The following is a 16,229-nucleotide window of genomic DNA, read 5'->3' as shown; positions in this document are numbered from 1 at the left end:
TAATATCTTTTATTATCTGCTACTCCTCTGATCATTTGTCCAGCCTATTTTGCTCTTATAGTTCCTATACTCATCACCCTCTTTGCTTTGCCACTAACTCAGCTGTTCTAGTGTCATAACCTATGAATTCAGAGAGCCATGCCCATGCTACTTTAAATCAGAACCTTTGATTACAAATTCTTTCAAACATCACCTTAAAGGATCAAACTGTAAGACATTTTATGCAAAGACAGATTCCCTTGCATATAAGCTAGGACTGATTCAAATGTTGTTCTGAGTAATTGGTGCATACTCCAGAGAGCTAGAATCCCCTCTTGGGTGACAGCTACTTCCCTGATGAGATCAATTGCTAATTAGGCAATTCCTTTTCACACTGCAGGCAACCTTCACTGCTGCTAGCCAAACTTCTGTTGAGGGGGAGGAATATGAAAGCATAAATGATGAATATATTATCTGTTCTTAGACAACCAGATCTTCTGAAGTAAAAAAACAGGTATTTAGCTACACCAAAGTTGTATCATACCTAGGGATTTGCATTACTAAAATTGCACACTGGACTACAATTCCTTCTGACTGTCAGTTAGCTTACTGGCCACTAATCCCAAAGCCCATAATTTACTGTTGTTATGTAACATTTTAAAGCAGCAAGAAAAAGAACGTACTGTATACTTACTTTGCAGTGCATGTAACTACTATAGAAATCTTTCTCCCAGAAGGCAGAGAGATAGCCTCGATGGGTTCTGCTGTTTTCTTTTCTCCAGTTTCTTTTTGCTCCTTTTCTAGTTTCTCAGATTGTCTGCTAACAAAGTTGTTATCGTCTCCAATATTGTTTTCATCCACAGGCTGAACTTCTATGGAAGTAAACAAATTGCACTATTCTAATTACACAGAATATAACATGCCGAGGCTTCTTTATAGACAAGAGAGGAATTAGGCATGTATGTGTGACCTTTTTTTCTTATATTCTTATATTTACCTGGTGGATTCCCTAGGGATGCTGCAGAACTCTTCTGACATGTTCCTGGCACTTGAAGACAAAATTGCTTCTCTTTATCCCAGCCACCCAATTTGCAGCTAATTAAAGAATGTGCTGCTTTCCCTTTATTCCTGAAAAGGGGACACACACACACACATTTAAACCTCACTGTTTATACGTCAATAGAAATTCATTCTATTTATTATTACAATTTATTATTACTACCATTATTAGATTTACATTCCACACCTTCCTCCATATGAGCCCAGAGCAGTAAGCTGATACACACGCCTACCCTGCTGAAACTGTAATATGACAGCAGCAAGCAGATGCTCTGACAAGCATGTCTGTGTTCCAAGACATCCACAAGGCACAAGGGGTTGCATCCAATACTACCCTTATGCAAATGGAAAAAGTCCTTTCAGCTGCAGAAGGGCACTTGGTCGAGCAGTGGCATCCGTGAACACAGGGGGAGCTTAATTTCACCAACTCATCCCACCCTTCGGAAAATCTGTTAAGAGCGATTGGGGGACCCTGTGGAACATCTTAGGAAGTGGCACTGAAGAAAGGTTGTTTAGTGGAGGCTTCTACAAGATTAAAGACTTTTCTGTAAATGGAAAGACTACTTCTATACAGGCAACACCTGATTTGTTGGGTTCTGGGTCATTGCATGCAATGGTGGAGCACGCATAAGCACATTCCATCCCCTTTTCCAGCTCCTTCCGGGTCGCTGTAATGCAATATGAAACGTGTGTAAATCAGTCGTTGCCTGTGCACGGAAAGGCATCAATAGATGCAGGCCAAGATTTGTTATTATTTAAAGATGCAACAATACTCTTTAACAATACTCTTTTTAAATTTAAACCCATTTCCTCTCTTTATTAAGCTTAAGTAATGACACAGACATGGCTTCACCTGCCCTTTTGCCATGAGAGGCAGCTTCACCAGATTTACATTTTCGGGGGGGGGGCTATATAACCAAATACTTGAAATCCACATCACCTGGGTCCTCCATGGTCCAGATGCATGGCTCATCTCCACCAGGAGGTATGATTACAGTACTGTGGACCAAACTTTGCAGAGCTAACTCCAGACAGAGATCAGACAGATCAGACATCTGGCATGATGAAGACTCTATTTCAGCAGGCATCTTAAGTGAGCTTTTCTGATATTATGGTTCATGTCAACTGATTTTACTCCTACTGCATCCTTTCTGTAACCTCATTGTACATCATTGAGAAACTACATGGTTAAATGATATTTAAAAACACTGAAATGAAATTAAATGTGGTGTAGTGGTTCATGTAGGGACGTGGGTGGCGCTGTGGGTTAAACCACAGAGCCTAGGACTTGCCGATCAGAAGGTCAACGGTTCAAATCCCTGTGACGGGGTGAGCTCCCGTTGCTCAGTCCCTGCTCCTGCCAACCTAGCAGTTCAAAAGCACGTCCAAAAGCACGTCCAAGTGCAAGTAGATAAATAGGTACCGCTCCAGCGGGACGGTAAACGGCATTTCCGTGCGCTGCTCTGGTTCGCCAGAAGCGGCTTAGTCATGCTGGCCACATGACCCGGAAGCTGTACACCGGCTCCCTCGGCCAATAAAACGAGATAAGCGCTGCAACCCCAGAGTCGGTCACGACTGGACCTAATGGTCAGGGGTCCCTTTACCTTATTGGTTCATGTGACAGACTTGGACCTGGGAACCAGGATCCAAATCCCCACTCAACCATGAAGCTCACTGGGCCAGTCCCTGCCTCTCAGCTTAGCCTTCCACACAGAGTTGTTGTATTAAATGAAGGAGAGAAGCATGTATTCTGCTTGGGAGCTTCTTGAGGAAAAGGTGGAATGTAAGTGCAATAAACAAACAGTATGCGTAGGGAGAATGCTAGAAATAAATGGAGGTTTGTGTGCTACTTACCATTCACAAAATTTACAAGCATTACTTAAAATTGTAGTCAAATTAGTTTTTCACATTAAAGCTTCATGCATCTAATGACGCAGCTATTTACAAAAGGAATGTTACCAGTTTTACTGATCCTCACACTTCCAAACTCCCGGAAGAATGGACTCTAAAAGCCCAACTGCAAAAGTAACTATGAGGAAAAAAATACATCATGGTTTCATGATGTACAAATGCTTTTAAAGAATAAATGCTTTTAAAAGGAAAAATCTAGGGAAGAAGAAGTTACAACTTACTCTATCCAGACTTCGATGCTTTTATGCATTCCTAATTTTAGTGTTCCAAAGTTTATCATTTTTGATACCTCTAGGCCTTCTTTGTCCTTCATTAAATTTTCATATGATTCATCCAAATTGGTTGCATTGGTTAGAGATGACCTATAAGATTTCAAAATTAGAAACCATGCTGCAAAACTATGCATATAGAATTATGTAACAAAGCCCGATCTGACACACATCTGCATTTTTCTTTTCTCAAGTTAGAAAGTTAAAACTGACAAAACTTTCATAAAATGCTAAAACCAGAATAATTTTTTTAAACCACTCTTCTCAAGACATACATGGAGAATTATGAATGCAATTTTAATACTTCTGGCCTCACTTCAAAGTAGATTTTTAAAAAGTGAACTCTAAGCAGTCGTTGACTGAGGGAAGAAGTTTTTTATTACCAGTTATTTTCTGCTGGAGCCATACAAAGTGCTCTCCAGATATAACATGATTGGTTACTCTCCACAACCACCACATTGACAAGGTCATGTCTACGAGGAAAATAACCATCAGGAAGTTTCAGGAAATCCAGGGTGAAAAAGATATTGTCGTCGACTACACCAGTTCTTCCACACACACTGGAAACACGAAGCTGTAAAAAATGTAGTTATCTTGAGATGCAATAAAATCAATGTAAGCATGCATAACCCATTTGAGGTTACTGAGTGGGCACTCAGTATACTTCAAGCCATCCAATTACAGTGGTACCTTGGAACTCGAATGTAACCCGTTCCGGAAGACTGTTCAACTTCCGAAATGTTTGAGTTTCAAGGTGCGGCTTCTGGTTGGCCGACAGCTAGGTTTTTGCACAGTGAAAGCCGTGTCGGGCATCCGTGTTCTGAGGAACGTTTCAAAACCGGAGCACTTATTTCCAGGTTGTTGGCATTTGGGAGCTGAAATGTTCGAGAACGGCGCGGTTCGAGTTCCGAGGTACCACTGTACTCTTTAAAAACTGCCATATAATATATTAAACCTTAAACTGTATGTTGTACTGTACTCTAATTATCTCAGAGGCTCCCTTGTTAAGGAGATGTATTGGCGCCTCTGAAGGTGGAAGAGACCATGGTCCAGAAACTCAAAAAGTCAGCTCTGCCCTGCCTCTTCTCCTCTTTTGGTCCATCCATCTGCCTTCCTGCCTCCTTCAACTTGCTGCGTTCTCTTCTGTCTCCTTCCTCTTCCCTCCTCCTGCAACTCTCACCTGCTCTCTCCATCTTTCTTCCCTCTGAGCCCTGCTGAGCACTCTTCTCACACTTCTAATAGTACTGCCAGCTGACTGGGGAAGGGAACCCTGCAGGGATGCTGCAACAGCTTATGCCAGCAACTGGATTCCTCTGCTGAGGTGCCCAGATGGAGGTGCTCCACAGTGGAGAGGTGTGATTTTGTGCCCCCCCGTATGCCCCTCAATGTTCTTAACTGCCAAATATCGTTAAGTCGTCTTCTATGAGCCGCTTGACCAAAATATTGGTTTTGTTAACTTTGACTCTTGGAGCACTACAGTCAAAGTGAATGATCACTCCACATCACCTGTGGAGTGATAGTCAATAACTAGATTTTTTAAAATTGCCAGTGATCATTACATAGTAATAGTAACATTTCCAAACTACAGCTCCATTCAGGTGTTAATACTTTGGTTGCTTCTATGCACGTCTTGGGACACTCCCAATGTCACTGTGTAAGTAACATTCAGACAAAGTTTGGAAATCCATTCGAAGGACACACTGTTTACACACACACACACACACACACACACACACACACACACACACACACAGAACAAGCTTCAAGTCAAAAGGTATACCTAAACTACAATCTTGAAACTTTACAGTGGTTTAACTGTCATGGCTTTCTATAATACTTCACAACTGTACTCTTGTGAAGGGTTGGTGACTTCTTTACAGATTCCACAGAACTAAAATTGTCAGGGATCCTGATGATAGAGGGAAGCCATTAACAGTTAAACTACTTGAAGTTCAAAATATGGTTTTCAGAGTTGAGGCCCAAATCAGGAGATTTTAATACAATGAACATGCTTTCTATATAAACAGGGTAGCTTTACATGCAAGGCCAATTCCTGCTATATAGTTACCCATCCTTTCTCCTTTTACATTATAGTATTTGATACAATATTTTTAAGAAATCCCAAAATTAAACCATTCAATAGACATACCTTGTCAATTCTCTTATACCTCAAGGGCTTTACAGAAACTGCTTCACTGGTCCAGGTTGTTGGGTTAATGAAATATTCTACTTGCACCCAATCTCCTTTACAAGGGTCAAAACCTTAACAATAACATTACAAGAAAATGGAAACAGTTTGAACAAAGCTAAGTCACTTTAAGAAGAGTTAAAAGTACTGGAGCACTAAAAGGTAAATATACCTAGCAACTAGACCAAAATTTGGATTAACTGAAGCAGTGACCAGAACGGTAGCCATATTAGCATGTTGCAGCAAAAAAAACAGGAATTTTCTGGCACCTTAAAGACTAATGAATTTATTATGGTATAAGCTTTTGAGGACTTTAACCTGCAAAAGCTTATGCTGTAATAAATTCATTAGTTTTCAAGGCATCACAAGACTATTGCACTGTTTTATTCTTCAAAATACCAGAGGTCAAACAAAGTTTCAAAAGGGAAAAAGGGAAAGTACTCCAAACTTCAAGAGTCCATTCAAGTTTTGAACAGATCTAAGATTACATGGCTTATTCAACAATAAAGATCTTAATTCTCAAGAGCAAATACATCTCTGAAATGTAACTGAGATGGTAAAGATGCTTATAGATTCACATATACAAAACACAATTTTCTAAACCAGTTTATATTCTTAGAAACCCTTTTGTCAACTCATCTAAAGCAATTTTCAAAGAAAGAAACCCTCTGCAACTTAAAATCACAACTTTGTGTTATAACAATTATCAAGGCAGGCATAAGTTACCTTCACAAACATCATCCATGGAAAAGGAGGTTGTCTGATTAACGCTGCCACCAAGTGCAGTTAGAGAAGTAATACTGCCAATGAGTGTTTTGGTGTCCTGGTCCCCTTGATAAGGACATTTGCTGTCATCTTCCCATTTATCAGATACCTTTTCTACCTGTAGAACAAATCAAAATTACCTACAGGAGGCATCCTAGCAGGACCTTCAAATGTGATTTGAGACCTAAGGCTGAGGTTCTTCTGTTGAATTGTGGCCCCTCTCCAAATGCTGCACAACTTCCTGCAAACATGTACATAGCTGTCAACCTTCCACCAATACAAATCTTTATGGACTGAACCTGGAAGTGTGCTCAATACAAACCAAGGGGCCAAAACCAACCAGGATCAGCCTTATATTAGAGAGCTTACCAGTATTTTGGCCATGAAGAGATGTCAAAAGACACAAAGGCACTTAAAGAGAGCCATGAGGATCCAGTACACTTAGCTGCAGACATTGGAGAGGGTGGACATGCAGGTGTCTGCTCACAGATCTTGGATTTGAAAGCATGAGCAGACAGTTTCAGAAAGGAAAGTTTTGGTATCGTTTAATTAATTTACTCTTAAGTTCTGCTGAACCAGCATCAGAGCACGCACTCAAATTGTAAGGGCTCATACATTCCTTGGCCCAACAAGGAATCAGGTGTGCCATTTAATCAAGCCAGCTTGGTAAGAGAACTAGATAAGAGGGTGCACACTGTCGGGGGTGGGGTGCTGAACCAGAAGAAGGTATATACTTTCTAAGACTTTCCAAAGTTTATCAATGACCACTGGAAGTTGCTTGTGAATGCGTCTTAATTTTTTTTTAATATACGTATCAACCACCGGAACAAGGTGAGATAATTCGATACTGTGACGACTACCAAAGCGTGTATTAGGAAGCTTCTTAATATTTACTCCGCTGGATGGGTTAACTGCTCAATGCGAGCTGATTACCTTCCATCTTGGGCAGTTACTGAACTACTGCAATTAGGGATGCTGGAGAATTCTGACAAAAACGAAGATGAATGGAAATTGCCAATGTTCCCTTATTTGTCCCATCTCTGGAATAGAAATCAATCCAGCAGATATGATTGGTATTCAGCACTGCTATTATTTTCAGTCCGCAAATGACATATAAGTGATTTTATCCCCCTACCTCCTTGCATTTTCTTTGTACAGAAATGGTGGAATAATGTAACGACAACGTAATTAATTGCTGTATGTAAATTATGTAATTTTGCCACAGCAGACAGCAAGACAAGTATGAACTGCAGCAGAACCAAAACACTGCTGCATGTATGTATTAGGTTTCTCTTCAGTTTAAATTCGTACGTGTTAGCTTTCTTTGGTTTGAGTTCGCTTTGATTTACAGCTCTCAACAGAACTGATCTGTCTCTCTCTGGAGCGATCTGCTGGCAACTTCCTGCAAATTTAATGGAAAATGACCCTTCCTATTTTCAGGATGGGAAGAAGTGCTGCTTCTTTGCAGTCTCTGAAGGAGCATCTCCACCCCCATCATTCTACCTGGACACTGAGGTCCAGCACCGAGGGCCTTCTGGCAGTTCCCTCACTGCGAGAAGCCAAGTTACAGGGAACCAGGCAGAGGGCCTTCTCGGTCGTGGCGCCCTCCCTGTGGAACGCCCTCCCACCAGACGTCAAAGAGAACAACAACTACCAGACTTTTAGAAGACATCTGAAGGCAGCCCTGTTCAGGGAAGCTTTTAATGTTTGATGTATTTTAATATTTTTTTGGAAGCCGCCCAGAGTGGCTGGGGAAGCCCAGCCAGATGGGCGGGGTTGTTGTTGTTGTTTAGTCATGTCTGACTCTTCGTGACCCTATGGACCAGAGCACGCCAGGCACTTCTGTCTTCCACTGCCTCCCGCAGTTTGGTCAAACTCATGCTGGTAGCTTCAAGAACACTATCCAACCATCTCGTCCTCTGTCGTCCCCTTCTCCTTGTGCCCTCCATCTTTCCCAACATCAGGGTCTTTTCCAGGGAGTCTTCTCTTCTCATGAGGTGGCCAAAGTATTGGAGTCTCAGCTTCAGGATCTGTCCTTCCAGTGAGCACTCAGGGCTGATTTCCTTAAGAAGTGATAGGTTTGATCTTCTTGCAGTCCATGGGACTCTCAAGAGTCTCCTCCAGCACCATAATTCAAAAGCATCAATTCTTCGGCGATCAGCCTTCTTTATGGTCCAGCTTTCACTTCCATACATCACTACTGGGAAAACCATAGCTTTTACTATGGCAAGGTGATGTCTCTACTTTTTAAGATGCTGTCTAGGTTTGTCATTGCTTTTCTCCCAAGAAGCAGGTGTCTTTTAATTTCGTGGCCACTGTCACCATCTGCAGTGATCATGGAGCCCAAGAAAGTAAAATCTCTCACTGCCTCCATTTCTTCCCCTTCTATTTGCCAGGAGGTGAAAGGACCAGTGGCCATGATCTTCGTTTTTTTGATGTTGAGCTTCAGACCATATTTTGCGCTCTCCTCTTTTACCCTCAATAAAAGGTTCTTTCATTCCTCCTCACTTTCTGCCATCAAGGTTGTGTCATCTGCATATCTGAGGTTGTTGATATTTCTTCCAGCAATCTTAATTCCGGCTAGGGATTCATCCAGCCCTGCCTTTCGCATGATGAATTCTGCATATAAGTTAAATAAGCAGGGAGACAATATACAGCCTTGTCGTACTCCTTTCCCAATTTTGAACTAATCAGTTGTTCCATATCCAGTTCTAACTGTAGCTTCTTGTCCCACATAGAGATTTCTCAGGAGACAGATGAGGTGATCAGGCACTCCCATTTCTTTAAGAACTTGCCATCGTTTGCTGTGGTCGACACAGTCAAAGGCTTTTGCATAGTCAATGAAGCAGAAGTAGATGTCTTTCTGGAACTCTCTAGCTTTCTCCATAATCCAGCGCATGTTTGCAATTTGGTCTCTGGTTCCACTGCTAATAATAATAATAATAATAATAATAATAATAATAATAATAATAACTATTACTATTATTATTATCATCATCATCTTTCCATATGCATCATTGCTTAGTGTTTTTTTCTACAAATCCCTGGAAATGATTACTGTACATTTTTGGAGAGGTACTTGCATCTAACATTTAGTTTTCCATACCACATTCTCTTCTCTCTTGATGTTGTATTTTGTCTAGTGCCAGCCTTGCTGATTCTAGAGGAGGCTGTAGCCGACTACTGGAACTACAGCCAGTGGGACAACTCTGCCACCTACTGGGTCCTGTAGGTATTCCTCCATCTGGAACACCAGCGATGTACAGTACTTTATATGCTTTATGACATGCAAATTCATTCTTTAAAAATTGACTGTTAGGGGCCTAGCTACACTACAAACGCACAAAACTGTTTCTACAGCAGTTGAACAAAGACATTGTTCTTATAAAGGAGACATCCTCTTTCATAGGTAGCTGAATATAACAGTGACTGCCTTCTGAAGACCACTGGCAAATTATGATCTTTTCTGTATAAACTGAGACAGCTCACTACCAGTTAATAAATGTATATGGACCAAACTACACGCTATGAAATAATAAATCTATCTGAACTAAATCAGGTTGGCTTCTTGTTCTTCAGCTCAGTAATACTCCATTTATGGAAAAGTTTAATAAAATGCTGAATTTCAGAGCAGATTGGTTTAAATCAGCAAGAAAAAGATGTTTAAATCATGTTTTCCACTGAAAGATCTTGTTGACTCTTCACAGTAAGGGCTTGTCCACACTTCCGCTTGTTCTGTACCTAGAAAACAGAGGCCCGATTAGGTTTTTAGATTTAGGTTTTTGTCACCCCCTCCCGTCCTCTGGAAAACCTGCTGTTTACCGCTGAGTTGGAACAAACATCAATCCACTGAAAAAGCATTTGTTCTGATTCAACAGTAAGCAGCAGGTTTCCCCAGTGAGGGAGAAGTGGCGGGACAAGTGGAAGTGTTGACAAAAACCCTAAATTGGTAGAGGAAGAGCTTATTTACATTCAGGAGTCTGAAGTGACTTCGGCTTTCTTGCTGAATTGGCATACATAGGAAAGTCTCTCACTCTGATCAACTGAGATCAGTTATATAAAAAATTGAAGTTTATTTTACAGACAGTTAACATAATCACATGACCAATTTCTATAGCTATTTATTTGAATCTCACCCTGATTGCCCTTAATCCATGAGAGGTTTTATCTTCTTCAACAAGAGCTACAACCTGCTGTCCAACTTGCAGTGGAATGTTGCTCATCACAGCTTCGCTGGTGAAACAGATCAAATCATCTATCAAGCCGTAGTCTAGGCAGAATCTTGTCACTACACCATTTACAGTTTTTAACTTACTGCCATCTAAAAAGAAGACAAAATACATTTAAGTTGTGTCAAAAATAATTTGCTGTATTTGCTACAGCATTGGAAAATTATTCTTGTTGCATCTTGCCACTTCTAACAGAACATCTATAAGGATTTCTATAAATGACAATGGTTAGCAAAATAAATGTTATTTATTCATATGTTTTCCCTCCCCTCTTCTGATTAGATTCTAAAGCAGCATAGAAAAAAAGTGGTTTTTAATGACTAGCTTATTGGAGCAAATGAAGCCGATACTTGCCTTTTCTCTCCTTTCCTCACAAGCTCAGAGTAAAAAAGGACTGGGCTTAACCTCCAGGGGTCCTTTACCTTTACAACCTCAGAGTAATGAGTTATTGTCTGGGTTTTGTCACACCATAGTTTTACCAAAACATCCAAACTGACAAAACTATGGTTTGCACTTGAGCAAGGGAAGGAAGGAAATTAACATGCAAGCCCAAAGCTCCTTCCAGGCTTATTCCTGTGGTGCCAAACTATAATTTGGCATTTTGGCCAAATGTAGAGAAAACTGAATTATCTTAATTTGGTTAATTCCTTGACAGGAGGTAAGGAATCTTACTGAGTTTATTTAAACAATAATACCACATTGGGAAACTTTCCAGGTATAACACCCGGCAGCCCTAGTGTTGGAACGGCCTTCACCAATGAGAGCTTATTAATGCAAAATTTAGTTGAGCTGAACTTGATGAATATCAAGGGAGCTCCAATTTCTATATTCTTAATGGCAATTTCCCTATATATGTTCTGGGGGTTTCTAACATTCTCCACAGTTCACTATACAGTACATTATAGTTTTGTGGGGAATAGCTATCTCCAAATGAGGATCAGGTCAGATAAATTTGTTTGACAAACATCAAAGCCACAACATGGAGGGGGAAGACCTTCCCATTCACCGCCAAGAAAATATCCAATAGTTCCTCAGAATAAAAGCAAATCACAACTACTGTAGGTTTTAAGTCTACTGAAAGAGGAAGCAAAGTCCTATGTACAACTTTACAGACAGGGTTTCCTTAGTCTTGGGAATAACTTATATAAGGGTGGCAAACCTGCAGACCTCCAGACATTAAGATCATAAGCCAAAGGTCTATCTGTTCCAGCATCCTGTTTACAGTGGACTATCAGATGCCTATGGGAAACCTGCAAGCGCAAGAGCACTCTCAGCTGCGACTCTCAGCAACTGATATTCAGAGGGAGAAAAACAACTCTGTATTCATTTTCTCTACGCAGGGGTTCCCAACCGGTGGCCTGCTGACCACAGAGGGTCCATGTAACCCACCATTCACATAACAAAAACTACCATAAAGATATCAAAATTTTCAAAAGTAGGGAGTCTATGACTTGGCTTTTCAAAAACAGGGGGTCTGCAATACTTAGCTAACAGGTATGCTCTGGTTCGCCAGAAGCGGCTTAGTCATGCTGGCCACATGACCCGAAAGCTGTACGCCGGCTCCCTCGGCCAGTAAAGTGAGATGAGCGCCGCAACCCCAGAGTCGGTCACAACTGGACCTAATGGTCAGGGGTCCCTTTACCCACTGCTCTACACCATGTATATTATTGTGCATGAAAAGAATGCCCCCCTCACCTTTTCCCTAAATTTAAGTGTCAAATGTTGTAACCTTTCCACATTGGGGAGGTAATCCTAAATTTGTTTTATGAACCCCAACATGGAATTCACCTTTTTCACAGCATACTGCACATTGGGCCAACTTCTTCAACAAGCTATCTACTACAGCCACAGAGTCTTGTTACTTTTTAGTCACTGCCAGTTTTCCCCCCAATGTGTATCATTTGTAAAGGCTTGTAGAGCATTCAAGGACTTAGCTGGATACACCCCTTGGCACTTGTGGCTACCTTCTGTAATCATGCTATCAATCAGCAGGACATATTCACAGACAATGCATTTGGAATCCGGATATAAAGCTGCCATAATTGTTAGCAGCCTAGTAATTAGAAAAAGGAAAAAGGCAGAAGAGGAACAATTTCATATAAATTCTCCTCCTCCCCCTAAATCAACTTGAGCACTGAGACACTCTCATGTTGACAGTCATTTCTATGCATGGTTGGCGAGTACATGTGTGAGACTGAGATAACACTGTCAATCTCACTAGACAAAGTAATGTCCAGCAACAACTACAAAGGCCCACAATTTAGAAGGGTGCCACAATCTATACAAACTAAGTAAGACTCATAAACACTGAAGAGAATTCCCAGTGAATATGCGTGATATTTCTTAAACCCTTTTGTAAAGCAAAAAGGCTAGCTTCAAAGAAGAGCACACACCTTTCAAAAACACATAATTTATATGACAAAAATTATGTGTTTACTATATCCTTGTATTTAAGCTTAAATTGCATGCAAGCAAGTACATGGACTTATATATATATGAGAATGAGTGGAGAAGGGGCAGAGATCTCAATCTCTCCTCTACAAGCTTCCAGCAGGCTAACCAGGCTCCCCCCCCCGAAGGCTAGTAACATTAATGGGCTTATTTACAAACCTGGTTTATGAACAGCAACTCACTTTTTGAACAAGTAATGTTTACATGGACTCTAGCTGTAGTCACTTGAAATGTCAGCATTCTTGTGGGGTGTGTATGTAGTAATATTCACAGAACTATACTTCTTAGAAATTCACTGATTGCTAACAGTAAACATTACGTGACAAATAGAACACACACAAAAGTTGAACACAAATTAGGCAACAAGTAGGAATCGTTCCCAGAAAATGTAGAAATATAGAAGCCTAGAATTTTAGTAGATTTCTTAGAAAGGCTCTTTTGTAGCCAAGAGGAGCAAATTCTTAAAGGAATCTATTCCAGATTTCCTAGTACAGGCTTTGTTGTTGTTCATTTATTTTCAACAAGTAAGTAAAATAATAAATATATGAGGGGTGGCCAACTTGGTTTCTGCCAATAGCTGTGGACTACAACCAGGGCTCACCAAAACATTTTGGCACCTGAAATGAAGGAAGAAAGAGCGAGTGAAAATCTCCACCAGCAACAAGGGTGAAGATGGGGAAATAAAGCTCTACATCAGGATCTCTCTCTCTGTGTGTGATACCTTGCTCTGTGCACTTGTAGTTATGTACTTTTTATTTTTCAATAAAGAATATAAAATTAAGAAATAATATCTACAACAGGATCTGCTGCCTGAGGTGGTCGCCTAACCTTGCCTCATGGATGGGCCATATCTGACTACAACTCCCAAGATCCCTCAGCAGCTGAAGCTGATGGGAGGTGCTGTCCACGATTTGGAGGAAAGAGCATTGTCGACTGGATGAATGGATTCTCTTTTCTAATAATAACAGTAATAAATTAAAATGCCCTTTAAGACTTTTAAGTGATGTATATAAGAACCCCTATTCTTGGGACAGAGGTCTAAATGCAACCAGTCATTATTATGATAACCTGGGATCTCTGGATAAAGGACGGTACATAAACTGAATAGCTAATAATTATGGGGTACCTCAGTTGGTAGAGCATGAGACTCTCTTTTTTATATAAGATTTATTTGGTTTTTCAGATTAAATTTTTACAGTCACATATACAACATACAGCATAGAAATAAGATTCCAAGGAATCTCTTGCAATTCCCTCCTTCCCTTTGTTAATCATTTCCTCCTGCATCTTTTATGATATTCCAAAGCTTTTATCCCTCCATTGTGTCCAAAATTCACCATTAAACAACGAATGACATTCCAATCCTACTAACGATTTTACCCGTTTACAGACTCTCAATCTGAGGGTCATGGGTTCAAGTCACAGGTCGGGCAAAAAGATGAGGCTGGACTAGATGGTCATTGTCCCTTAACTTTCCCGCCCCGACCTGGCCACAGTGATCCATGCGACAGTCACCTCCAGGCTTGACTACTGTAATTCGCTCTACGCGGGGCTGCCCTTGAAGCTGTCCCAGAAACTCCAGCGGGTGCAGAATGCTGCAGCGAGGCTCCTCAGGGGGTCTCTGCCATGGAAGCATATTCACCCACTGCTTTTCCAGCTGCACTGGCTCCCGGTGGAGTACAGGGTCAGATTTAAGGTGCTGGTTTTGACCTTTAAAGCCCTTCACGGCCTAGGACCCTCGTACCTACAGGACCGCCTCTCCCGGTATGTCCCACGGAAAGCCTCAAGGTCCATAAATAGCAACACCCTTGTGGTCCCGGGCCCTAAGGAAGTTAGATTAGCTTCAACCAGAGCCAGGGCCTTTTCCACACTGGCTCAGGCCTGGTGGAACGCTCTGTCTCATGAGACCAGGGCCCTGCAGGATTTGATCTCTTTCCGCAGGGCTTGTAAGACAGAGTTGTTCCGCCTGGCCTTTGGCTTGGAGCCAATTTGATTCCCTCGCCCTTTCTTTTTTCTTTCTCCTCCTGTGATGAGGCTGCATTTTTCTATTTTAATGTTTCAATATTTTAATGTTGTATTTTAATCTTGTTTTTAAGTTGTATTCATTCAACTTGTTTTTATTATTGCTTGTTAGCTGCCCTGAGCCCGGCCTTGGCTGGGGAGGGCGTGGTATAAATAAAAATTATTATTATTATTATTACTATTATTATTGTGGTGCCTTCCAACTCTACGACTCTGTGACCCTATAAAGCCTTTTTTAAAAAAAATAATAATGAGGTAACTAATGCCAAAAAATAATAATGAGGTAGCTAACACCAAGAAAGGCATCAGCGAAGAGTGGCAGATGGAAATGATGGACTTTGCAGAACTGGCGAAGCTGGCGGGAAAAATCCCAAACCAGCACGATCAAGTATTCCAAAATACTTTTTGGAAACCCAGCCAAATGGGCGGGATATAAATAACAAATAATAAAAGATTGGAGTAAATTTACACAATACAGTCATACCTCGGATTGAAGTAGCTCCAGGTTGAGCATTTTCGGAACGTGTTACTTCTGGGTTTCGCCACTCACACAGGCACTTAAAATTACGTCACTGCATGCGCAGAATTACGTCACTGCATGCGCAGAAGCAGCGAATCGCAATCCGCACATGCACATGAAGTGGGTTGCGTTCGCTTCAGCAGTATTTGAAAGATCATTGTAAGCAATTAACAACACTAGTAGGGTTATCTGACGACTTGTAATGATAATTTTTTTTACCTTTTTACATTTATTTAAACTTTGAGGTATTTTGTGATGAGTTTTATTAGAACTGGAAAATATATAAAATGCTGTGATATAAAGGTTAATTTTGAAAGCCAAGAGGTGGGAGGGAAGGAAGGCAATAGGCTCTAAAGAGCCATAGAGGTAAAGTGGATAATAATGATGGGATTATATATGTTTAAATGGAAAATTAATAAAGAAAATTAAAGAAAGGAATAGGGAGGGCCTGAGCAGGGACGTCAAAGGCTTTTTGTGTGTGTTTAAGGCTCCAGTCCTATGCTCGCTGTCCTGGGAGTAAGAACCACGGAACTAAACCAGGCTTACTTCCGAGTAGACCCTGAAGGAAGGAACCCAAGGAAGGGAACAAAGCTGAGCTCGGAAGGGAGGGAATGAGGGGGGGGGAGTCAGTCAGCTTCTTATACCTCCGGCTGCCCGGCGCCTGCCTCCTTCCATCTCCTCGTCAGCCCTTCGCCAGAAAAAAGAGACGACTTTGGAAAACAGGTGGTACATCTTCTCACAAGCCGGCGAGGCGCCTCTCTTGCGCTTCCCGCGCTTTTCCGCCTCCGCCCCACGACGCGCTGGACACCGAAGGACCGTTCGCGCGGGAGGCGGAC

At 41.3% G+C, this 16,229-nt stretch overlaps 1 protein-coding gene across 1 annotated transcript in view; it reads right to left on the bottom strand.

Moving 5' to 3' along the window:
- MOV10L1 (Mov10 like RISC complex RNA helicase 1) overlaps nt 1-16,229 on the bottom strand; it is a 36,415-nt gene extending 20,186 nt beyond the window's left edge. The window contains exons 1-8 of the mRNA XM_053406300.1: nt 16,038-16,229; nt 10,308-10,492; nt 6,133-6,289; nt 5,368-5,480; nt 3,602-3,792; nt 3,171-3,311; nt 977-1,107; nt 674-851 (exon numbers count right to left, since the gene is read on the bottom strand). Coding sequence (XP_053262275.1) covers nt 674-851; nt 977-1,107; nt 3,171-3,311; nt 3,602-3,792; nt 5,368-5,480; nt 6,133-6,289; nt 10,308-10,492; nt 16,038-16,125 — 1,184 coding nt within the window. The 5' untranslated portion in view covers nt 16,126-16,229. The remainder of the gene's footprint in view (nt 1-673; nt 852-976; nt 1,108-3,170; nt 3,312-3,601; nt 3,793-5,367; nt 5,481-6,132; nt 6,290-10,307; nt 10,493-16,037) is intronic.

This window comes from Podarcis raffonei, chromosome 10 (assembly GCF_027172205.1).
Source record: "Podarcis raffonei isolate rPodRaf1 chromosome 10, rPodRaf1.pri, whole genome shotgun sequence".
In the NCBI taxonomy this organism is placed as follows: domain Eukaryota; kingdom Metazoa; phylum Chordata; class Lepidosauria; order Squamata; family Lacertidae; genus Podarcis; species Podarcis raffonei.
Note: the sequence above shows the minus strand (reverse complement) of the source record. Positions and strands in the feature narration are given on the sequence as shown.